The sequence below is a fragment of the Oncorhynchus gorbuscha genome, linkage group LG10, assembly GCF_021184085.1.
Source record: "Oncorhynchus gorbuscha isolate QuinsamMale2020 ecotype Even-year linkage group LG10, OgorEven_v1.0, whole genome shotgun sequence".
NCBI lineage: Eukaryota > Metazoa > Chordata > Actinopteri > Salmoniformes > Salmonidae > Oncorhynchus > Oncorhynchus gorbuscha.
Genome location: NC_060182.1, coordinates 24,744,234 through 24,769,779, shown reverse-complemented (window position 1 = coordinate 24,769,779; position 25,546 = coordinate 24,744,234). Strand labels below are relative to the sequence as shown.

General features: G+C 41.7%; 1 protein-coding gene across 2 annotated transcripts; it reads right to left on the bottom strand.

Moving 5' to 3' along the window:
* Window positions 1-25,546, bottom strand: actr8 (actin related protein 8). Of its 2 annotated transcripts, none has more exons than XM_046365314.1 (13): window positions 25,099-25,546; window positions 24,590-24,760; window positions 15,086-15,196; window positions 13,925-14,029; window positions 13,591-13,764; window positions 10,507-10,600; window positions 9,225-9,357; window positions 3,869-4,022; window positions 1,721-1,816; window positions 1,432-1,575; window positions 1,034-1,307; window positions 649-812; window positions 1-479 (listed from the first exon to the last, which is right to left on the bottom strand). In XM_046365314.1, the coding sequence occupies exons 1-13, from the start codon at window positions 25,240-25,242 to the stop codon at window positions 336-338; spliced, it is 1,908 nt and encodes a 635-aa protein (XP_046221270.1). In that variant the 5' UTR covers window positions 25,243-25,546; the 3' UTR covers window positions 1-335. The 2 variants fall into 2 exon arrangements, with proteins under 2 accessions (XP_046221270.1, XP_046221271.1); XM_046365315.1 differs by having other exon boundaries at window positions 1,435-1,575; window positions 25,099-25,538.

Below are 25,546 nucleotides of genomic sequence, written 5' to 3'. Positions count from 1 at the left end.
TTCAAGAAATAAGTACGTTTTTAATCAAATTTAACATCCACAATGCCAGAAGAAAGAAACTGTGAACAAAACAGCTATTTAAACTATCTACCACACAGGCACCAGTTAAACTGTCAGAAAGACATGCAGTACACGTTACACTACACAATATAAGGTAGTAAGAGAGAGATGTTTGAAGCCTACGAGGGACAGTGCCCAGGTTAAGTATTTGCCTTATATTGTGTGTCCGACAGTCTTTCTCTGTGAGTAGTACCTGTGCCAGTGTTTTACTGTCTAAATTAATGGGCTTCTCCCTCTGTGCTCCCTTGTTTCAGTGGGATGTAGTCTGGGGTGGTTCACCAGACAAACGCAGCCCTCTCCCTCAGCATGCGCACACCAAAGCGCTGCCACTCCCTCTGGTGGATCCACATCTCCTGGGTGGTGTCCAGGCAGGCCAGCACCGCTCCCCCCTTCCACGAGATCAGGCGAGGGTCCATGTCCTGGAAAACACAGCCATTAAAACACCTCTGCTTGGAGCGACACACAAACTCCTGCAAGATTGCATTTTATACCCACTGTGTTAGACTAGATATAATACACCTGGTCTTCTGCATGCCTCAAGACCATGTTAGTCCACTGTAAAGCCAGTGTACGTAGAAGCTAGTGTACCTTGGGTCGTGTGATGACCTCCACGCTCTCCACCACCCTGCGGAAGGAGGGGGGCATCTTGTTGAGGATGCGGTGCTGCAGGAACTCCTGAGCCCTGTGAAACAGCAGGCCTCCCCCCACCACCAGGATGGAGCTGTACATCTTCCTCTTGGTCTCGTCAGATGCTGGGCACAAACAACATACACACAAAACCCAACATTGGAAACCACTGCTTAGAATTCACAATTTACCCTCACTTCATAACAGAATAATGAATATCATGTCCAATAATGTTTTATCTATATCTTATGTTTATTCTTTACTGTATGTTACCTCATGTTTATGGTAGAATAAAACAAGATACTGTATTATAGGACAGAGTTTTGAAGCAGGGTATTTTGCTTACCACAACAATCGATGCTGTGTAGGATGGCTTTGTCCAAGCCTAGCGCTTTGCCCTCAAACTGGGTCATGGCAGTCTTCCTGGAGAGGAGTGCTGAGGGAGGCTCCTCCATCTCTGCTCCTCCCATCAGGCAGTCGTTCTGGGAGTGTCCCAGCTCCACATCCTGGCCATGGGCACCACCTCCACGTTCTGAGGGGTCCCCACCCTGGCTGCTCAACTCCCCCTCGAACCCAGGCGGCTTGGGAAGGGATTTACGCTCCGCTGAGGCTTTAGAGGACTGAGCATAATAATGGGAGAGGGAGGATGAGATGGAGAGAGGAGGAAGGGAGAGGTGGAAACAGAGAGAGGAAGTATCAGCCAATCAGATAGTTCTAATAGGATCGAGTCAGGTGTTCCTAGACTACCTGGTCCTGCTTGCTCTGGGTTCCCAGTAGGTAGTGTTCGTCATGTGGGTCCTCTGGGTCACCCTGAGATCTGTGCTGCAAGGAGGTCATCTTCTGGCCCACTATTCCAAACGTGGTGGGGTAGAACAGGGCCATAGGAGCCTGAGGTACACAAACGATACATTGTGACAGCATTTATTATGTCATATTTATTATAGTCATCTTCAATATCAAAATTGGGCTTCAAAACCACAAATCATCCACTTTACCACTGACAGCCCTTCCCTGACTGGGTGTGTATACATACCTGCAGTTTCTCATCCCCAAGTCGAACCTGGTAAAGAAGTGCAGGGGACTCTGGGAAACGGGTGCGGAACTCGTGGTCTTGAAGCCCAGAGATGTCCTGGAGAAAAAAAGGAAAGAGCTGAGCATGTAGAAAAGGGGTATCACCTTTTATTCCTATGCCCCGTTCTTCAGTAACGCACCTTATTTCAGCTACGGCCTTATAGCCCAGACGGAAGACCATGATTCATTAGTTGGCCATGTGAAACTGGCATGTTGTGATGTCTTGAAATAAAAGCCATAACCATACAGTTTGCACTTCAAGACCAGGGTTGGAGAGTCCTTACATTGAAAGGTGCACCAGGGACTTAGTTATTAGAGCACAACATAGAAGAAACTAAATCAGATTTGAATGTCACATGCACCGAATACAAAAGGTGTAGACCTTACAGTGAGATGCTTAAGTACAAGCCCTTAACCAAAGATGCAGTTAAAAAAAATACCTAAAAAATAAGCGATAAGAAAAACAAGTAATTAAAGAGCAGCAGTAAATAACAATAGCGCGGCTATATACAGGGTGCACTGATACAGAGTCAATGTGTCATTGGGCAGGGGCACCGGTGTCAAGGTAACAGAGATAATATGTACATGCAGGTAGGTTTGTTTAAGTTTTAGAAAATAAACAGAGAGTAGTAGCAGGGGGGGGATAGTCTGGGTAGCCATTTGATTAGCTGTTCGGGAGTCTTATGGCTTGGGGGTAGAAGCTGTTTAGAAGCCTTTTTAGCCTAGACTTGGCGCTCTGGTACCCACTTACTACCTGGCATCAGGAAGTCTAGGATCCAGTTGAAGAGGGAGGAGTTTAGTCCCAGGGTCCTTAGCTTAGTGATGAGCTTTGAGGGCTCTATGGTGTTGAACGCTGAGCTTTAGTCAATGAATAGCATTCTCACATAGGTGTTCCTTTTGTCCAGGTGGGAAAGGGCAGTGTGGAGTACAATAGAGATCGCATCATCTGTGGATCTGTTGGGGCGGTATGCAAACTGGAGTGGGTCTAGGGTTTCTGGGATAATGGTGTTGATGTGAGCCATGACCAGCCTTTCAAAGCATTTCTTGGCTAGAGATGTGAGTGCTACGGGTCGGTAGTAATTTAGGCAGGTTACCTTACTGTTCTTGGACAATGGTGGTCTGCTTGAAACATTTTGGTATTGCAGACTCAGACAGGGACAGGTTGAAAATGTCAGTGAAGACACTTGCCAGTTGGTCAGTGCATGCTCGGAGTACACGTCCTGTTAATCCGTCTGGCCTTGCGGCCTTGTGAATGTTGACCCGTTTAAAGGTCTAACTCACATCGGCTGCGGAGAGCGTGATCACACAGTTGTCCAGAACAGCTGATGGTCTCATGCATGTTTCAGTGCTACTTGCCTCGAAGCGAGCATATAAGTTATTTAGCTTGTCTGGTAGGTTCGTGTCACTGGGCAGCTCTCGGCTGTGCTTCCCTTTGTAGTCTGTAATAGTTTGCAAGCACTGCCACATCCAACGAGCATCGGAGCCGGTGTCGTACGACTCGATCTTAGTCCTGTATTGACACTTTGCCTGTTTGATAGTTCGTCGGAGGGCATAAACTTATACGCTTCCGGGTTAGAGTCCCACTCCTTGAAAGTGACAGCTCTACCCTTTAGCTCAGTGCGAATGTTGCCTGTAATCCATGGCTTCTGATTGGGGTATGTAAGTACAGTCACTGTGGGAACTATGTCCTCGATGCACTTATTGATAAAGCCAGGGACTGATATGGTGTACTCCTCAATGCCATTGGAAGAATCCCGGAACATATTCCAGTCTGTGCTAGCAAAACAGTCCTGTAGTTTAGCATCTGCTTCATCTGACCACTTTTTTATAGACTGATTCACTGGTGCTTCCTGCTTTCATTTTTTCTTGTAAGCAGGAATCAGGAGGATAGAGTTATGGTCAGATTTGCCAAATGGAGGGCGAGGGAAAGCTTTGTACACGTCTCTGTGTGTGGAGGTGGTATTTTTTTAACCTCTGGTTGCACATTTAACATGTTGATAGAAATTTGGTAAAAATAACTGTTTCTTAAAATGGACAAGTTAAAGAAGCTCCTCCCTATTTCAGGCTGTTTTCTTCCGATTGATGCCTTATGACTTTGATGTTTAAGTACCTGGTCAAGGTGGCAGAAGGTCTCTTTGAGCTGCTGCAGCAGGATGCAGTCCACCCTGTTGGAGAGCTGACACTCCCTGTAGGGGAAGCCTGCCCTCTGCAGGAGCCAGAAGAAACAGCGGGTGACATCAGCGCCCCCGTATGCCAGACACAGCCTGCAGAAGGACAGACACATGTACAGTCGTGGCCAAAAGTTTTGAGAACAACACAAATATACATTTTCACAAAGTCTGCTGCCTCAGTGTCTAGATATTTTTGTCAGATGTTACTATGGAATACTGAAGTAATAATTACAAGCATTCCATAAGTGACAAAAGGCTTTTATAGACAATAACATGAAGTTGATGCAAAGAGTCAATATTTGCAGTGTTGACCCCTTTTTCAAGACCTCTGCAATCCGCCCTGGCATGCTGTCAATTAACTTCTGGGCCACATTCCTGATGTGATGGCAGCCCATTCTTGAATAATCAATGCTTGGAGTTTGTCAGAATTTGTGGGTTTTTGTTTGTCGAACCGCCTCTTGAGGATTGACCACAAGTTCTCAATGGGATTAAGGTCTGGGGAGTTTCCTGGCCATGGACCCAAAATATCGATGTTTTGTTCCCAGAGCCACTTAGTTATCACTTTTGCCAAGGTGCTCCATCATGCTGGAAAAGGAATTGTTCGTCACCAAACTGTTCCTGGATGGATGGTTGGGAGAAGTTGCTCTCGGAGGATATGTTGGTACCATTCTTTATTCATGGCTGTGTTCTTAGGCAAAATTGTGAGTGAGCCCACTACCTTGGCTGAGAAGCAACCCCACACATGAATGGTCTCAGGATGCTTTTTCCTGTTGGCATGACAGAACTGATGGAAGCGCTCACCTTGTCTTCTCCGGACAATCTTTTTTCCAGATGCCTCAAACAATCAGAAAGGGGATTCATCAGAAAAATGACTTTATCCCAGTCCTCAGCAGTCCAATCCCTGTACCTTTTGCAGAATATCAGTCTGTCCCTGATGTTTTGCCTGGAGAGAAGTGGCTTCTTTGCTGCCCTTCTTGACACCAGGCCATTCTCCAAAAGTCTTCACCTCACTGTGTGTGCAGATGCACTCACACCTGCCTGCTGCCATTCCTGAGCAAGCTCTGTACTGGTGGTGCCCCGATCCCGCAGCTGAATCAAATTTAGGAGACGGTCCTGGACCTTGCTGGACTTTCTTGGGCGCCCTGAAGCCTTCTTCACAACAATTGAACCGCTCTCCTTGAAGTTCTTGATGAGATGATCCGATAAATGGTTGATTTAGGTGAAATCTTACTGGCAGCAATATCCTTGCCTGTGAAGCCCTTTTTGTGCAAAGCAATGATGACGGCACGTGTTTCCTTGCAGGTAACCATGGTTGACAGAGGAAGAACAATGATTCCAAGCACCACCCTCCTTTTGAAGCTTTTAGTCTGTTATTCAAACTCAATCAGCATGACAGAGAGATCTCCAGCCTTGTCCTCCTCAACACTCACACCTGTGCTAACGAGAGAATCACTGACATGATGTTAGCTGGTCCTTTTGTGGCAGGGCTGAAATGCAGTGGACATGTTTTTGGGGGATTCAGTTCATTTGCATGGCAAAGAGGGACTTTGCAATTAATTCAATTTTATTGGTCACATACACGTGTTTAGCAGATGTAATTGCGGGTGTAGCGAAATGCTTGTGCTTCCAGCTCCGACAGTGCAGTAATATCTAACAGTTTCACAACATATAAGCAAAATACACGTAAATCAAAGTAAGGAATGTATTAAGAATATATATACATATGTATAGAAGCGTGCGTAACATAATGGGGGCTCATCCGGGATTTTTCCATTAAACCCACCGGACCCTGCTGCTCTGAGCTCTCTGTGGTTAGTGATTGAGGTGTGATGGTAGGTTGTGAGTTTGGATGACTTGTTTAGTTAGTGTGTTCAGGAGACTGCATTGTATATAAGATGGCTGCATCAGCCATCTCCAAGTTTTTTGAAGCGCCCTCTATTGATTGTTTGGGTAGGTTTCGTAAAGTAGACCTTATAGCTATAGCTGACCATTATGGATTTGTTGTCCCTGAGAAAGTCCTAAAGGCTGAGCTTTTGGTGCTAGTCAGGGAGGGTTTAGTGAGAGAACGGATTCTCTCATTGCAAGGAGAGGAGACGGGTAGACCTTCTGATGCCAAGTCGGAGGACAGGGCGGAGGAAGGGATTCCTCGTACCTCTTTTACATTGCCCCGATTCGATCCTTTATCTTCTGCTTCGGGTCGTTCAGATGGGACTGCTAGGCTGAAGGTGAGGCTGGCTCGGTTAGAAATGGAGCAAAAAGATAAAGAGAGACAGATTAATTTTGAATTTGAAATTAGGAAAATAGAAGCTGACAAGGAGGTGAGGATCCGACAACTGGAGCTAGACGCTGCCTCCAGTGAGACTCCACAAGCTGCTCATCATCAAGCCCACTTCGATGTGAGTAAAAACATAGCTTTAGTCCCTCCATTCCGAGAGTCGGAAGTTGATTCTTATTTCTCTGCATTTGAGCGTGTGGCTGCTGCGCTGCATTGGCCACTCGAGGTTTGGCCACTCCTGTTACAATGTAAATTGTCTGGGAAAGCCCAGGAAGTAGTAGCTGCTCTCTCCCTGGAAGACAGTTTACACTACAATACAGTTAAAACTACTGTGTTGCGGGCTTATGAGTTGGTGCCTGAAGCTTATAGGCAGCGCTTCAGGAACCACAAAAAAACATCTCACCGTACATTTGTTGAATTTGCAAGGGACAAAGAGTCTCTGTTTAGTCGCTGGTGTTCAGCCAGCAAAGCTAACACCTTTGCTGATATTCGAGAGTTGATGCTGTTGGAGGACTTTAAAAGCAACCTCCCAGATAGAATTGTAGTTCATTTAAATGAACAGAAAGTGGCGACATTGGCCCAAGCAGCAGTGTTGGCAGATGAGTACGCTTTGACACACAAGACTGTCTTTGATGCACCACGTTTTGAAGGCCGGACGATTACGTCATCAGTTCCGCGTTCAGGTCGCTTTTCCTCTAACAACCCTAAGCCTTTTCATGAAATCCGTGAATGTTTTTACTGTCACCAAAAGGGTCACATGATTGCGGACTGCCCAGTTTTGAAAAATAAACCGCAACAGTCCCAGTCACCGTTCCCAAAAATGAAAAGTTTGGGTTTAGTCAAGTCTTTGGCTCGTCCATTGGATCGAGTTATTGATTCAGCGTTTGAGAAACCGGATCCTGTCTATGCTCCGTTTATCTCTGCTGGTTGTGTTTCCTTAACAGGAGAACAAGCTGATCAAAAGCCTATCCAAATCCTACGAGACACCGGGGCGGTGCAGTCAGTAATCGTTACTGATGCTTTACCCTGGTCTCCTGCAACCTATTGTGGCTTGCATGTCATATTACAGGGGATAGAGACAAAAACAGTACCTGTACCATTACACTGGGTCCACTTAGTGTCAGACTTGGTATCAGGACGTTTCCGTGTTGGTGTAGTGTCTACACTGCCAGTATCAGGAGTCAAATTGCTACTAGGGAATGATATTGCTGGTGGTAATGTCACTCCTGTGTTAGAGGTAGTAGACAACCCAGAAATCAGAACTACAGATGAGAAATTGGTTCAAGAATTTCCACATGTTTTTCCTGCTTGTGTGTTAACGAGGGCACAATCTCGCAACCTAGGAGATGTGGTGGATTTGGCTAGTTCTATTTTTGAGAACGTTGAAGTAGAAGACAATGCACCGAGTATGCCTTCTGCAATGCCGACAGTTTTTACCCCCGTAAAAACTAAGGCAGGGGAAAACGAAATCGCGCCCCAATTACATGACATTCTTTTGTCTGTCACCCCCGAGAAGGTGATTGAATGTCAAAAAGAAGACCCGTCTTCGCAAGTGTTTTGCTTCGGTAAGTTCCATTGAGGAAGCTAAAACTAGAGAGACCGCCTACTTTATGGAAGCAGGAGTTTTGATGCGTAAATGGGCAGCTCATGACACCGTTAATGACTGGAGTGAAGTGTGTCAAGTGGTTGTTCCTACACCGTTCCGACAGCAGGTGCTGTCACTCGCCCATGACCAGGCGTGGTCTGGACACTTGGGGATCACAAAGACTTATAACCGGGTCCTTCGTCATTTCTTCTGGCCAGGTTTGAAGTCTGACGTGGTCCAATTTTGTAAAACATGTCAACTCACTGGGAAAGTGAATCAAACAGTTCCTCGAGCGCCACTCTGCCCGATTCCTCTGGTGGGGAACCGTTTGAAAGAGTGATAATTGATTGTGTAGGTCCATTGCCGAAAACCAGGTCAGGTAACCAGTTCCTACTAACATAATGTACAGATCGCTTATGTGAAGGGCTCGGCGAATGTAGTTGCTGACGCTCTATCACGGGTTTACTAACTGGGGATGCGTTGGTTTTTGTTATTGCAAAACTAGGTTTGCAATTTTTGTGGTGGGCGTGTTACGTTCCCCAGTTTATGTGTTGTAGTTTGTGTATTTGCATGTGTTTATTTCAGGAAATGGCTTCCTGAAATCCCTCAAGCAGCTGATTGGTCGACTCCATGGCTAATTGGAGAGCTGACCCCGCCCCCTCGTCAAGACGCAGCTGTCTCCAGTTACACATTCATTCTGAAGCTATATAAAAGCCAGTGTTCTGTTCAGTAGAGAGATTTGCTGGGAGGTCATTGAAGAGATTTTGCTAGAGATATTTTTGCTGGAGGTAGATTTGCTAGAGATTTTTTGCTGGAGGTAGATTTGCTATAAATTTGCTGGGAGGTCATTGCTGAGAGTTGGTATGTTTTGTGAGTTTGTTGCTCAGATAGAGCTTATTTGATGTCCTTTGTTTCTTAGTTTGTTTGTGAAATTGTTTAATATTCTGTTTCATTTGTTCCCAGGGGGGGAATGGGCTTAGGGAGTGCTTATGCAAGAGGCCCGCGGGCATACATATACCCGTAGCATATTCGCTGTCTAGGACACTAGGTAAGACCTGGGCGGACCATCCCCTTGTATTTTGGTTAGGGCACCAGGTGGTGCTAAATTAGGTAAGTAGTGGGTAGGCAGGTAAGATGGGAGAGGGGGGGGCTTTAAGATTTACTTTCTTTGCTTTGGTTCGGACCAGCCCCTTTTCCCCATATTACCGTGTAAAGGAATAAAGTCCTTGTAAACGGTACCACATTCTGTCTGTTGTCATCCTTACTCGCACCTACAGTCCATACCTTCTTCACTTCACGGAGAGTTTAGTTGTAGCAGGGTGTTGCGTTCCCTCTTCATAGAGGCGTGCGTAACAGAGCGGCATTGGACTAAGATACAGTGGCATAGTATAGAGTACAATATATACATATGAGATGCATGATGCAATATACCCACCTGGAGTTGCGGTGAGACACCCCGTCCTCCACACAACACAGACTGGTCTTCTGGTCGCCCACGTCCACCACACAGGCACTGCTCAGGCCACTGCCGAAGGTAGCACACACAGACTCCTGGTGGACTACGATCGCTGCAGACCAAGGAGCGAAAATCAAGTTTCAAAGTCACATACACAAGTACAGCTAAATGCATTTCTGGCCAGCTCTAAACCCAACAACGCAGTAATCAATAACAATGTAGAACACAAACACAAGAAATAGAAATAAAAATTACAAAAAAAGCAAGCAAACGAGCTATATATACAGGATCAGTTCCAGTACCATATTTACTAGGGGTGTGCCGAGTAGCCAGACAAAACGAGTATCCTAACAGATATGGGCAAATTTCTGGATAAAATTACGGTCCAAGTATTTTTTGTAATGATACGTGATGGGGAAAAAATCTATATTTTCTGGTGACAGCACGCATCTTTCTCATGTCAGTCAGTAATGTGAGAGGTTCTACATGGTCTAAATAACTCCACTGGCTGTCTTTAAAGAGAAGGGCGGGCTGTACTTTGATCCTGCTGCTCTGGTTGGATAAGAGTGAAGCTGTATTTCTCCATCCACTCAGTTCATCAATTCACCAGATCAATTTTCCTTGGATGTTTTTGGTCTGATCATTCAGATTGCTGCTGCCTTGCTACTACTATGATAAATCACATTGCAAGGACATTTGCTATAAAGCCATCAATGTGCACAATATCTAACAAGCAGGCAAGGGTATGGAGAGAAAAAATGAAACACTGATGCGCATTCTGACTGAGTAACAGCAAACGTGGCTGCCTGTTGCAAGTTGAGGACACACAGACACACCTCTCTGCCCGCTGCTCCTAATCTACAGCTTTTTTTGCAGTGAGAACGTGCAGGGAGGTACATTGCCAACATCTACTTAACACTTCATTTTTTTCAGATCACGAGTATCATCCGATCCGACTATTAAATGTCAACTTACGGATATGAGTATGTGGGTAAAACAAAGCCCAAAAGTAAATATGTATAAGGTAAAGGTGACTAGGTATCAGGATATGATAAACAGCAGTGTATATGATGATTGAATGAGTGGGTGAGTGTAAAGTCAGTATAAATGTATGTGCATATTATTGTGTGAGCAAATGATGGAAGTGAGTGTATGTGTGAAGGGCCCTGTAAGTGTGCATAGACAGTGCAACAACAAAAAAACATGAATAATACAAGGGTCAACTCAGGTAGTCCGTGTAGCCATTTAGTGTGTATTGTACCTGAAAAGCCCATGTTGAGCAGCAGCATGTTGACCAGTTCCTTGATGTGATGCCTGTTATAGATGTCAGGGACTAAAAGGATACATCTGTAATACTGCCAACCCAACAAACAAAAGATTAGATCAGAGTACAAAATAAAAAACTGACAACAACATTGTCTCTGCTACATGTTATGATTTGTTAGGTTTAGTCAGGTAAAAAAATATATATACAGTACCAGTCAAAAGTTTGGACACACCTACTCATTCAAGGGTTTTTCTTAATTTTTACTATTTTCTACATTGTAGAATAATAGTGAAGACATCAAATCTATGAAATAACACATATGGAATCATGTAGTAACCAAATCAAAATATATTTATATTTGAGATTCTTCAAAGTAGCAACCCTTTGCCTTGATGACAGCTTTGCACACTTTTGGCTTCCTCTCAACCAGCTTCATGAGGTAGTCACCTGGAATGATTTTAATTAACAGGTGTGCCTTGTTAAAAGTTCATTTGTGGAATTTCTTTCATTCTTAATGCATTTGAGCCAATCAGTTTTGTTGTGACAAGGTAGGGGTGGTATACAGAAGATTGCCCTATTTATGGCAAGAACAGCTCAAATGAGCAAAGAGAAACAACATTCCATCATTACTTTAAGACATGAAGGTCAGTCAATCCGGAAAATGTCAATAACTTTGAAAGTTTCTTCAAGCGCAGCCGCAAAAACCATCAAGCGCTATGATGAAACTGGCTCTCATGATAAGGATATTTGTATAAATGGTTACAATGTGTATCGCACGGATCAAGTTAAGAAAGGTGGGGATGAGTACAGCTCTGTACTTGGTCCCCTCTTATTCACTATTAATATAAATAATTTAGACAAACATTTGCAAAATGCGCAACTACTCCATTATGCTGATGATACTGTAATTTGTTGTTCTTAGTCTTTCACAAAAGATTTACAGAAGTTGCAAACTGCTTTTTATACTGTTCAATTGAAGCTTATCCTCAATACGGACAAAACTAATTGAGTTTTCTAAAGCCAGAAATAGACCTCTGAACCTTTCACCTATTACTACCTACTCATGCAATGAGATTGAAATTTTATCATCTTGGAATTTTAATTGATGAAGGCTTCTTTTAAATTGCATATTCAACAACTTACAACAAAAAAAATAACTGAAGCTGGGATTTTATTTTAGGAATAAGGCGTTTTTCTTTTGAAGCCAGAAGGAGGCTAGTATCAGCTACATTTATGCCTATACTAAACTATGGCCATATGTTATATATGAATGCTTCCGCTCAGAGTTTGAGATCAATTGACAGCCTTTACCATGGAGGATTGAGATTTATTTTAAACTGCAAAAATCCTTACGCACCACTGCACTTTATACACCAGGTTTGGCTGACCTTCTCTAGTCAATTGCAGGCTCACTCTGGTATACTTTTATTTACAAAGCCATTTTGGGGTTCCTACCATTATATTTGGGAATTTTTATTGTGCAGAAATGTGGTGGGTACTCTCTTCATTCGCAGGACTTTATCCTGCTAACTGTTCCAAATGTCCGAACGGAATTTGGTAAAAGGGCTTTTATGTACTCTGCGCCAACGGCTTGGAACACCTTACAAAATACTTTTAAACTGGAAGAACTTGTCCTGCTTGGTGTTTTTAAATCATTATTGAAGGATTTTGAGGCCGATTGTTGTTAATTTGCTGTTTTATGATTTTGTTATACTCTTGTGAATGATATGGTATTTTTTTTTTTTTTTTACCTTTATTTAACCAGGCAAGTCAGTTAAGAACATATTCTTATTTTCAATGACGGCCTGGGAACAGTGGGTTAACGACAGATTTGTACCTTGTCAGCTCGGGGGGTTTAAACTCGCAACCTTCCGGTTACTAACGCTCTAACCACTAGGCTATGCTGCCGCCCAAGATTACCTGTAGTTTTTCTTGTTGTCTGTCTGAAATTGTGTAATGACTTAGTGCTGCCTATCTTGGCCAGGATGATCAGCCCTTCCTGGTTAAATAAATGTTTTTTTAAATAAAAAAATGAGGGACGCCATATGAAAGGAAGACCCAGAGTTACCTCTGCTGCAGAGGATAAGTTCATTAGAGTTACCAGTCTCAGATTGCAGCCCAAATAATTGTTTCACAGAGTTCAAGTAACAGACATCTCAACATCAACTGTTCAGAGGAGACTGCATGAATCAGGCCTCAAATTATGGCAAAGGATCCACAACTAAAGGACACCAATAATAAGAAGAGACTTGCTTGGGCCAGAAACACGAGCAATGGACATCAGACTGGTGGAAATCTGTCCTTTGGCCTGATGAAACCAAATTTGAGATTTTTGGTTCCGAGCAGCGCGTGTCTTTGTGAGACGCAGAGTAGGTGAACGGATGATCTCTGCATTTGTGGTTCCCAACATGAAGCATGGAGGAGGTGTGATGGTGCTTTGCTGGTGACACTGTCAGTGACTTATTTAGAATTCATGGCACACTTAACCAGCATGGCTACCAGAGCATTCTGCAGCGATACGCCATCCAATCTGGTTTGCGCTTAGTGGCACAATCATTTATTTTACAACAGAAAAATGACCCAACACACCTCTGGGCTGTGTAAGGCCTATTTGACCATGAAGGAGAGTGATGGGGTAAGTCAGATGACCTGGCCTCCACAATCACCCGACCTCAACCCAATTGAGATGGTTTGGGCTGAGTTGGACCACAGATTGAAGGAAAAGTAGCCAACAAGTGCTCAGCATATATTGGAACTCCTTTAAGACTGTTGGAATATCATTCCAGGTGAAGCTGGTTGAGAGAATGCCAAGAGTGTACAAAGCTGTCAGCAAGGCAAAGGGTGGCTACTTTGAAGAATCTCAAATATAAAACATATATTTTGATTTGTGTAACATTTTTATGGTGTTACTACATGATTCCATATGTGTTATTTCATAGTTTTGATGTCGTCACTGTTATTCTACAATGCAGAAAATCAAAATAAAGAAAAGCCCTTCAATGAGTAGGTGTGTCCAAACTTTTGACTGGTAATATTCAGGCACTGTCGTGTGAAGTGAGCCAATTGTCTGTCCTGTACCTTGAGGTCTTTTAGGGGGATTTCCAGTTGTTTCTGGATGACGTGGCTCCAGATGGCCTCCAGATCGGCTAGGACAGCAGTCAGAGAACCCCCTGCACCGCCGTGTACGTTGAGCTGCCCCCTGCTGATGGGCCAGTGCACGTTGTAACAGTCAGTGGGGTTTACATACAATGCCTGCCATTAGGACAGAGGGGAGAGAAAACAAAGCGAGAGAGGAGGGAGAAATCAATGATTGACAAAATCGACAAAGGACTTATATACTAAAAACTATTTTGAAAAGTAACCTGCTCTTTAACATGCATGTATTGTGTCCAGATGTACTGTACTCCCTCACCTCCTCTCCCACCAGGTGCTCTGGATGGTGTGCTGTGGTGGTCCACTTCATCCTGGAGCTAGTGTCCAGACCTGCTGGTCGAATCAGTCTGTTATAAGACCTGGCCTGCAAGACAACACACCCAGACAGACTATCAATCCGTCGTTGACGAGCTGCCGATAGGGTGACCACATTTAAAATACCCAAATGCGAGAAAACAGGATTTTGGCAGGACAGTATAGCCTACATGAATACAAAATTTCATAAATGCGCAAAGTTTGTACCGACATATGTTGCTTATTGAATAGCATTACAGAATATACATCCTCCAATTGCAATTTTTGCCCACACATATCATCTCAAAAAAATGTTATATTTTTAATTCCCAGTTAGGCATACATACTTTCAAAATAGGCCATCACTACAGTCAATCGTGAATGATGATAATTCTTCAGGTTTTACCTGTGAAACATTCAACCTGCATCTGCATGCCAAACATTTGACCTCAGTGAGTTTATTGGGAATATGCATTGAACTTCTACCATTACTTTGTTGTAAATTACAGCATATAGTGTTAAACTACTCCACCTTCCTGTATTTTTTTTCAATCCAAGCCATTTCTGCCTCGTGTTGAGTTTTGGCCGCATAAGAAAAACAATGTGAATATTCTGCTAACCATCCTAAAAATAAATGACTACGGTGGTGTTTTGGTGTAACAATGTTACACTATGCTATTTTTTGGGGTTATGTAGAACACTAATTAATCTGTATGGAAATTCCAAGGCATTGATTTAGCTTTGGTCTAACTTTACTAAACGAGAACCATTGTGAAAAGTGTCGGAGCAACGTTCTGGCAGCACTACACCGAACAAGCTAATTGAAGCACACTTATCCTACTTTTTTGCCATGAGCCAAATTTGGTGACGCAGAAACAGCGCAGTGACTATAAGAGACAGGTTGTAATGTCAGACTGAAATACTGAACAAATCTACATATTTTTTGTAAATGAATGGTGTTTGAATTTATTGATAAAATGCAGGACATGATTGTTTGTAGAACAAAATCTGGGACTGTCCCGCACAATCAGAGACATGTGGTCACCTGATTGTGCTGCAGAGCAGACATACACACCAGCTACATAGGTAAAGATACGTAGAGCCCTGCACATACAACTACACACACCTGTTCAGCAGACACTGGCGTCCTCCGTACGCCATTGGACATCTTCTTTGACCAGATCGCCTGGTCAACCATTTTGAGACCATTCTGCCTCTGTTCATTACTCTCTGGTTTCTTTGTTGAGAGAGAGTACACATTGGAGGATTATAAGGGTGACAGTGTGTATGTGTGTGTTGGTAGGGGGTCAATTTCACACCATATGTATTGAATTCAAAATCAAATAAATTGTGAACATGAAAAATAAAGTTGAGAATGTAAACATATTTTTGAGGACAGGTGAGATAATGATGTTGAAATCAAAAACCAAACATTTGAAAGCCAAATGTATAGAATTGTAAACCAAAAATAAGACATCAAAAGCAAAACCCAAAAACTTGTAAGCAAATCATTTTAAAGCGAGAGCAAAACTATGACAAATTTTCTTTTTAAATATTTGAAAACGATTGTAAAAATTGTTTTCGGTTCAACTTTCCCAGCAACCAATCCTATTGAATAGATTTTGCCGACGCTCTTGCCTGCATGTACTACCTTTTCGTTACGCTACTTGTATCTTTGCTTTTGATGTCTGTTGCTTTGCTGTCACTGCCAGTCTTTTCGATTGCGAGTTTTGGCATTATTTTTCCGTGAAGGGTGGGGTATAGAGGGAGGAGTAGACAATGAGTCTCCGTTGGTCCGCTAGTTTTGGAGTGACGGTTCGTCTTAATCAAATCAATGAATATGATAAGTAGGCAACAGAAAAAATAAAATAAAATTTTAAATACGTTTTTATTAACAACAAATCAATACATAAAGCACATGAGGGAAAACAAGCATACATAGATTACAAACGATGGACAATCGAGCTAGGGGGTACAATATCACATTACAATTACACAAGGACCTTAAGGGACATGCATATACTTACAATTCTAACAGCTTTTTTTGTTAGTAGAGCATTTAACAGTCTTAAAATACAGTTCAATTTATTTTTGTAGAGTATGAAAATGTGGTTTTCTATTTGTAAATGTACATTTGTGTATATGAAATTTGTCCAAAAGAATAATTAAATTAATTACATAAAAATGTTTCAGCTTATTTCTATTGTATGTAAAGAATCCAAACAGTGCATTTCTCCACAATAGTGTAAAATCTTCATAAATGTGTTCAATTATAAACCTACTGATGTCTCTTACGTGCATACAATGCCAAAAACGATGCAACACTGTTTCTGGGTGGTCATTACAAAAGGAGCAATTTGAGTTGATGTTTTCCTTAAACTTCTTCATATAGTGGTTGGCCGGACAATATTTATGAATAATTTTAAAGGAAACTTCCTTACTTTTGTTAACAAGTAGGTATGTGTGTGGCAACATTCACACTTTTCTCCAGCAGATATTATCAATAAATCCATTCCAATAAGGCATAAGGTATAGATACAACATCCTGCTGAAACAAGGATCGTATCGCTCTGTTGTTGAATGGACCAAAAGAGAAACAAATCTTTCCTACTGATGAGTCAACAGAGTCAATAGAAGGTAGGCTGAGGGTCAGGTCTTGACATGTTCCTGAATAACATAGAGGGAATGGCATAACCTGAGGGAATGGCATCTAAAACAATTGCAAAATCTTTAGGTGTTACAGGGACCTTGTAAAGTGATAAGAATACTTTATAACTGAGTAAAAGACCCTCTGCATTTACCAGTTGGCTCACCAATAGGATATTATTTCGGAACCAATATTCTAAAAACAAAGAGTTATTTTTATACAATATATGCCGATTATTCCATATATAATATCTGTGTGGAGAAGAATTGTGTTTATAAATTAAGGACCATGACAAGAAAACCTGCCGATGAAAAGCAGAAAGTTTCACTGGAACTTTGTCAATATTATAATTGCAAAACAACATGAAGTTAAGGCCACCAAAAGTAGAGAAGACATGATGAGGAATAAAATTCCAGATAGAAGTGGGTCTTCTTATGAATTGTTTTATCCAATTGATCTTAAAAGTATTATTTAAAGTAGTAAAGTCCAGAAAATTCAGTCCACCATTCTCAGTGTTCATTACAACAGTTTTCATAATGTAATGGGTACGGTTTCTCCAAAGAAAGTTGAAAAGCATCTGGTCTATCTCCTTGCTTATTTTACTGTCAAGATATAAAGATAGAGCACCATATGTTAGTCTAGAGATACCTTCAGCCTTGGTTATTAGGACTCTACCTTTTAAAGATAAGTCCCTCTGTAGCCATTGATTTAGTTTCTTCTGGGGTTTTTTAATAAGAGGGTTAAAATTTAGTAAGCCTCTAGACGTCTGATCCTTTGTAATGGTTCTGCCTAAATATGTAAGTTCTTCTTTTACTTGAATACCATAATATGAAGGTGTCACACAATCTTTGACAGCCATGAGTTCACATGTATTAATGTTAAGATATAGACCAGACGCTTTGGAAAAGGATTGCATCACATTGATCGATATGGGAATTTGGTTAGCGTCTTTCAGAAAAAGTGTAGTATCGTCAGCCAGCTGGCTTATAATAATTTCTTTACCAGATATGGAAATACCTTGTACAGGACTATTATTTAAAGAATTTGCAAGAAGTTGGATGATTAATAAAAACGGGTACGGAGAGATAGAGAGGAATTGGGCAAGGTTGTCCTAACTCAAACCTAGGCGAGGTGCCATATTTCAATTTGATAGAGCTGTTTCCATAGAGAGACTTAATAGCCTTACAGAAAAAATCCCCAAAGCCAAGTCTCTCAAGGGAGTGGAAGAGAAACTGATGCTCTACTGTGTCAAATGCTTTATAAAAATCTAAAAATAATATGAAGCTATCCTCAGTTATTAGGTCTGAGTAGTCAAGTATGTCTAACATGTCTGATATTGTTAGAAATGTCTGTTCCTCGTGAAGCCAGACTGTGTTTCATCAATGATTGCATCCAGGACTTCTTTAATTATTTTTGCAAGTAGTAAGGCTAATATCTTATAGTCATTATTTAAGAAGACAAATTGGACGGCAGTTATCGATGAGCAGCACTTCTTTTTTAGGCTTAGGTATCAGTGTTATTAACCCCTGACTCATTGTAGGAGGGAGAACATTGTTTTTAGTACTCTCTAAAAAGACTTCAAATAGGAAGGGAGCGACTTGTTCAGAAAATAATTTGTAAAATTCGGAAAATTTGTAAAATTCCATCAATACCTGGTGATTTATTGTTCTTTAGATGTTTGATAGACTCGATAATCTCTTCAACTTTGATGGGTTCATCACACTGTTTAGATTCTATATCACTGATAGAGTGAACATTATTCAGTGAGTTAAAAAAAAACATATCTGTGGATTCCTGGCAGTACGTAGAGCTATACAATTTTCTGTAAAAATTGCTACAGTATTTAGCGATTAATTTTTGGTCATCTGTAATAACACCATCAATGTTTAACTTATGGATAGTGTTATTTTTAGAGTGAAATTTCTCAAGTCTAAAGAAATAGGATGAATTCTGTTCTCCCTCCTCAATCCATTTTTTCCTAGATCTAATAAAGGCTCCTTCTGCTTTTAATTTATATACACTGCTCAAAAAAATAAAGGGAACACTTAAACAACACAATGTAAATCCAAGTCAATCACACTTCTTTGAAATCAAACTGTCCACTTAGGAAGCAACACTGATTGACAATACATTTCACATGCTGTTGTGCAAATGGAATAGACAACAGGTGGAAATTATAGGCAATTAGCAAGACACCCCCAATAAAGGAGTGGTTCTGCAGGTGGTGACCACAGACCACTTCTCAATTCCTATGCTTCCTGGCTGATGTTTTAGTCACTTTTGAATGCTGGCGGTGCTTTCACTCTAGTGGTAGCATGAGACGGAGTCTACAACCCACACAAGTGGCTCAGGTAGTGCAGCTCATCCAGGATAGCACATCAATGCGAGCTGTGGCAAGAAGGTTTGCTGTGTCTGTCAGCGTAGTGTCCAGAGCATGGAGGCACTACCAGGAGACAGGCCAGTACATCAGAAGACGTGGAAGTGGCCATAAGAGGGCAACAACCCAGCAGCGGGACCGCTACCTCCGCCTTTGTGCAAGGAGGAGCAGGAGGAGCACTGCCAGAGCCCTGCAAAATTACCTCCAGCAGGCCACAAATTTCCCAGAGAACATCAAGATTGGCAAATTCGCCACTGTGCTCTTCACAGATGAAAGCAGGTTCACACTGAGCACGTGACAGCGTCTGGAGAAGCCGTGGAGAACGTTCTGCTGCCTGCAACATCCTCCAGCATGACCGGTTTGGCGGTGGGTCAGTCATGGTGTGGGGTGGCATTTCTTTGGGGGGGGCGCACAGTCCTCCATGTGCTCGCCAGAGGTAGCCTGACTGCCATTAGGTACCGAGATGAGATCCTCAGACCCCTTGTGAGACCATATGCTGGTGCGGTTGGCCCTGGGTTCCTCCTAATGCAAGACAATGCTAGACCTCATGTGTGTCAGCAGTTCCTGCAAGAGGAAGGCATTGATGCTATGGACTGGCCCGCCCGTTCCCCAGACCTGAATCCAATTGAGCACATCTGGGACATCATGTCTCGCTCCATCCACCAACGCCACGTTGCACCACAGACTGTCCAGGAGTTGGCGGATGCTTTAGTCCAGGTCTGGGAGGAGAACCCTCATGGATTATTTTAGTGTTCCCTTTATTTTTTTGAACAGTGTATATTATTCAGTTTATTTTGTAACTCAATTAGTTCCATCTTCTCCTCCCCCAAGAGGTCAGCTGGGGACCTCTGAGAAAGGGAAGTTATCTTAATGATCACCTTTTCCTCCTCAGCTCTTCTGGTCTTAGCAAGATTACTACCATATTTTCTAAGGTATTTGGACACCTCAAATTTAAAGAGCTCCCAGTTCTTGCAATAAGATTTTTCTTCACAAGCCCTTTCCCAAAAGTGTGAGAGCAGATCTTTAACCTCAAATTGAACTATATCATTATTTAATAATGAGCTATTCAGATTCCAGTAGGATGCTCTACCAAGGTTCGTATCAGGGGTAAATATTTTGATATAAATGTAAAATAGCCCTATGGTCTGTGAGGGGAGTAGTACAAATATTTGTAGTAACACACTCACTATCAATACATTTGGATATAAGCCAAAAATATATTCTGGATTGTCTGGAACCTGCTTTGTTACTCCAAGTGAATGATCTTTCGGCCGGAAACCTCTCTCTCCATATATCAGTAAGATCAAACTTTTCCATAAAGTATTAACCCAAATTCTGATTGGTTGGTCTACCTGGGGGCCATCTATCAGTTGAATTATCTATTGTAATGTTAAAGTCCCCTCCTATCAATAATAATGAATTGGGAAATTTAGATAACCAATGAAGTATATGTTTCTCTATAGATTCAAGCAACTCATCATTCTCATGTTTGGTGTTGTACCCGTAGAAGTGTACAGTAATGAGCGTAATGTCATTGTAACTGATCACAAGACAAATAAAGTGACCAAAGGGGTCACATTCCGAGTGTAGAATATTACCACCAAAGGTATTTTTCATTGTAGTGATACCGGCGGAGCGTTCAGATCCATGGGAGAGCCAAATATCGTTGCCCCACTGTGACCTCCAGAAGTTGGCATCAGCCAAAATTGAGTGGGACTCTTGAAAAAAAAGCAAAAATCTGTTCGAAATTGTTTAGCAAATAAAAATAAGGCCTTGCACTTCACATTGTTTCGTAACCCCCTAGCATTAAGAGATACTATAGACAAAGACAAAACAACAAAGATTATATAAAAGTATTAACTGTAGTAGGATGAGTCAAAGACGTAGGAGCAGTGAACTTAAATGATAAGGAACCGAGATCTGCACCATTTAAGTCAATTTAAAGTGAAAATAGCTTATTCCATAACCTTTGAGCTAGACGTTATCTGCCGTTGAAATTCAACTCAACTAGAAATTATGTTCAAGACCAAACCAAGTGTTCTTGTAGTAAGAGAGACTAAAAACCCTCTTTAGTGTAATCAGGAACTATTCTGAGAAATAAAACAAATAATAATTTAAATAAAAGGGTAGCTACTATTTTAAGTACATATGAAAACAGATCATAAAATAATTGAATAAAAAATGTTTTACATAAACATTCCTAAGACCTTTTTTTGGAAATAAGTATTAATAACTAAATAGAGCAATAACCGTGTAAAGTCAGAGCAGACCTGTATGCCCTTTAAAACAGTATCTTAGTTGCTGTATACATACAAAATAAATACTGTTTTCAATCTTCTTCTGAAGTTTGTAAACAAAATAGGTATTCTGGTCATACAAGAATAAACTAATAAATTGAAATACCTGAGTATTCCTGAAAAATAGTCACCTGATGCTTGTTAGGTAAACAACATAAAGAAAATTAGAATACCATGGCTGAAACCATCAACCTGTTCCTTCTGAGATTTTAGGGAGGAATATGGATTTCTGAACCGTTGATGAAGCCTCGTCCTCCGACAAAGTAGGCAGCCTTACCCTCATTTCGTGCTATCTTGATCGTTGGCCACAACTTGTTCCTTCTTTTTTTATGTCTTCCGGGCTGAGATGCTCGGTGAAACGCAGACCATGGCTCTGAAGGAAGGCGTTCTTCCTAGCAGCTTTCCAGACAGCATCCCTGTGGAATCTGGTAGTGAATAGGATGATACCCCTAGGTCTTGAATCGTTTTGCTGTTGCTTCTTACCGAGGCGCTGCACAACGTCGATCGTATCACCAACTTTGTTCTTCTCCGCAGTCAAAACTTCTTGGCAGATACGGATAGCCTCTCCTCGCACATCTTCATTCTCCACCTCTGGCAAGCTGTAGAGTCTCAGGTTCCATTTTCTTGTGTATTGTTCCACATCAGTGAGACGTCTATGGTAGACATTGTTATTCTTTTCCACCCTTTCCACATTTTTTCAACTTTTTTAACCACTAGGCTACGCTGGGGCGGCAGCGTAGCCTAGTGGTTAGAGCGTTGGACTAGTAACCGGAAGGTTGCGAGTTCAAACCCCCGAGCTGACATGGTACAAATCTGTCGTTCTGCCCCTGAACAGGCAGTTAACCCACTGTTCCCAGGCCGTCATTGAAAATAAGAATGTGTTCTTAACTGACTTGCCTGGTTAAATAAAGGTAAAATTAAATTAAATTCACATCCTTGATTTCACCACATGAAAAAGACTGAAGTTTGCAAGCCTTCGATAACCATGGTGTTCGCGCCTACCATTTTCTCAATGGCGTCACACCTGGAGTTGATGAGTAAGGAGAGGGTAGACACGATGTCAGAGTTCATGTTGGGTTTTTTGGAGGGTGGAAGTTTGCACAGAGTAACCGGTAGAGGGGAATTCTTCATCTTCAACAGCATTCGAAAGCATGATATTATCCATAGGCCAGGCGTAGTTATGGCAGCTAACTCCTTCCTTTCTTTTTTTGTCACGACTTTGCATGGACATGCCAAAATAAATGATCCAATTATCATTCCAGTCACAGGAAAGGTCTTATATCTTGAACAAACAAAAATAGTAATGACTGTAATCTTCTTTTGTTTTTTTCACAATCTTTCTGAGGTTTGGTACGGAGCTCTGTAGAAAAAGCATCTGTTCAAGTCGCCATCTTGGCACCTAAGATTGGTAATAGAAAGAAAAAAAGAAAAAAAATAAAAACATTTTTTTTTAAACCTGTCTAAGTAGACGGTCTGACGTCAACACTACGCGCCAAATCTTCCCCACGTGCCCGCAGCATCTCTTTTTCCCAATGCAGTTAAGCCAAAAACACGCCCCGTTATTCAGAGTGGCGTTCTACTACGCTCCCATTGGCTAGCTAGCGTTGTCTCACTCACAGGAGATCCGCACAGAGATGGAAAGTGTAATTTAACAATTAGCTTCATACAGTAAAGCAGACCTACTATTATCATCATGTTTGGTAACATTTACCAATTTATAAATTTGAGTTACAATGACTTGTAAAAGTGTCTCAGAACTCTGCCGAATTACTTCAATTGAAGGTCAACTAAGTTTACCTAGGCGACTTAACGTTACTAGGTTGGTTTATGAAGTTGTTATATTAACATTAGTAGTCTATTATCAGGTAAAAGCATATGCTTATTATTCATAATTTCGCTATTTATTAGCTAATCATTCAGTCGAATACGCTATGCTACAGCCATTGAATCTGTCTTTGAGCTTCAGGGACATTATGTTATTATATTTTGCAATGTTGAAATACAAGGGCAAACGTTATTAATCAGTGACTGAAATTTCGCGCTACGCGATATTCACTTCCGGACTTGGAGAGCGCTCAAAGCCTTGTAAAACGTCTCTCTGAATAACGGGTCGTGGTTTTGGCTGAACTGCGCTGGGAAAAAGAAAGACGCGTGCCCGTATGTTCCGAACATGGCGAACCAGTTACCAACACCTGCTCTGAACGTTGTGCAACAGTTAATCCATACGTTTACCTAAGTAGTTAGAAAGGTCAGAGCCAGTGACACATCAAATCATTGATTGGGTTAAGATGAACCGTCACTCCAAATCTAGCGGACCAATGGAAACTCATTGTCTCCTCCTCCCTCTATTCCCCGCCCTTCACGGAAGAATAATGCCAAAACTCGCAATCGAAAAGACTGGCAGTGACAGCAAAGCAACAGACATCAAAAGCAAAGATACAAGTAGCGTAACGAAAAGGTAGTACATGCAGGCAAGAGCGTCGGCAAAATCTATTCAATAGGATTGGTTGCTGGGAAAGTTGAACCGAAAACGATTTTTGCATTCGTTTTCAAATATTTTCCTTTAATAATTGTCAGTTTTGCTCTCGCTTTAAAATGATGACGTTTTTAGGTTTGATTTGGATGTATTTTGTTTACAATTCTATACATTTTGCTTTCGATTGTTTGATTTTGATTTCAACATCCATTTCACCTGTCCTTGAAAATATTGTAATGACCAGACTAGATCATAAAAGGAACAATTGTCCAGATGTAACAGGGTTATATTGGTGATTCCCCAGACAGAGGATTGAGTTAACGAATTGACGGTTTATTCACGGTTTATTGACTCAACTTTACACAGGCTACTGTTTGGCCGTAGCCCACGCCAAATAAATGAAAGATACCCTACAAACCAGCTGTGACCTTCTCCTGTGAAGAACAGACGTAAGAGGAAGAACAATAGCTAAACCTGGTCTTAACTTCCAATGCTCCATCCCCCTGCCCAACCCCCCTCCAGGTAACTCTGCAGGAAGCCCAGCATCAGAACATTCCAGGCATTCCCGTGATTGACAGAGAGCAGGTTGATTGGCATGTCGGACCCTGCGAACACTGGGTACTGGTAAGTACAACACAACCAACTAATAGCCTAAGAGCGTCTGCTAAATGACTTAAATGTAAATGTAAACACATAACACACAGCTGTCTGTGCGGGTCGCTACATTATGTTAACATTCTCAACATTATTTTTCATGTTCACTATTTATTCTATTTTCAATTCAATACATATGGCGTGAAATTGACCTCATATGTTGCTAATTTTTGACTCACATTCAGGCCTTCTCTCACCAGCCATCCATCCTCATATCGGGGCTGGCACGTTTGTTTATGTCTGCGGGCTATGACGTGCGGGACAGTCGCAGGGAGTGTGTCGGTTGCTCTACCAATTCTCAACGTTTTCGATCCAGGGTGTAACACAACGATAAAGTTGCTCTGAATTTGCTGTGAAGGGAGATGTAAGGTCACAATATGTATTCACAAACAAGGACGCAAACAGTACGAGGACTACAAGACAGAGTAACCTTGACATTGTAGTGTGTAATTGTGGGCTTTGGGTTCTGAGTTCAGTTTTTTTATTTAAAATATGTGACGTTGGAGTTCCAGTCCGCCAGCTAGTAGCGCCTTCGTAAATCGTTGAGTCGGCAAGCTGCTAGCTAGCTAACATTAGCCCATGTGTAGCTGCCATAGATAGCAGTCTTTGTGCAAACTAATTATTTAATATGTTCGTATTTGAATTTCATATCAATCCTTGGCCCTTTTAACGCTGCTTTGCAACTTACTTCTTGAAGAGGCTCTGGGATAACCGGTGGTGCGATTGGTCTTTTGATACCACGCTGTTCCTTTTCTTTCTCTTTCTCCTTCTCTCGCTCCTTTTCCTTTTCTTTCTCTTTGCCGTTTTCTTGCTCTCTCTCCGCTTGTGTCATTGTGGAGTGTCGTGGGCAATAAAGCTAAAACCAAATCTGTATCACAGTTTCTACATTAGTAGCTACTAACATAACATCAGTTTGCTGGACAACCATGACTATTCCCATGATTTTAATTGGGTGGCCGACCATAAAACGTAGCAGGAAAAAGATCGTCCAATATCTACACCAAAGAAAGAAGCAATGTAGTGTAATGACCCTGTGTTTATAAGCGCAGGACTTCGGGCTAGAACGTCGAGGGTTATATATATATATATGTATGTACAGTATATATTCTATTTATCTATATATACAATTCGAAATG

What these genes read in the sequence shown, in the direction of transcription:
- actr8 (XM_046365314.1), bottom strand. Translation starts at nt 25,242, where the DNA reads ATGACACAAGCGGAGAGAGAGCAAGAAAACGGCAAAGAGAAAGAAAAG. An exon ending in AGAGCAAGCAGGACCAGGTA is followed by an intron (nt 1,308 to 1,431) that starts GTCTAGGAACAC and finishes TATTATGCTCAG; the next exon opens with TCCTCTAAAGCCTCAGCGGA. An exon ending in ACACAGCATCGATTGTTGTG is followed by an intron (nt 813 to 1,033) that starts GTAAGCAAAATA and finishes GTTTGTGCCCAG; the next exon opens with CATCTGACGAGACCAAGAGG.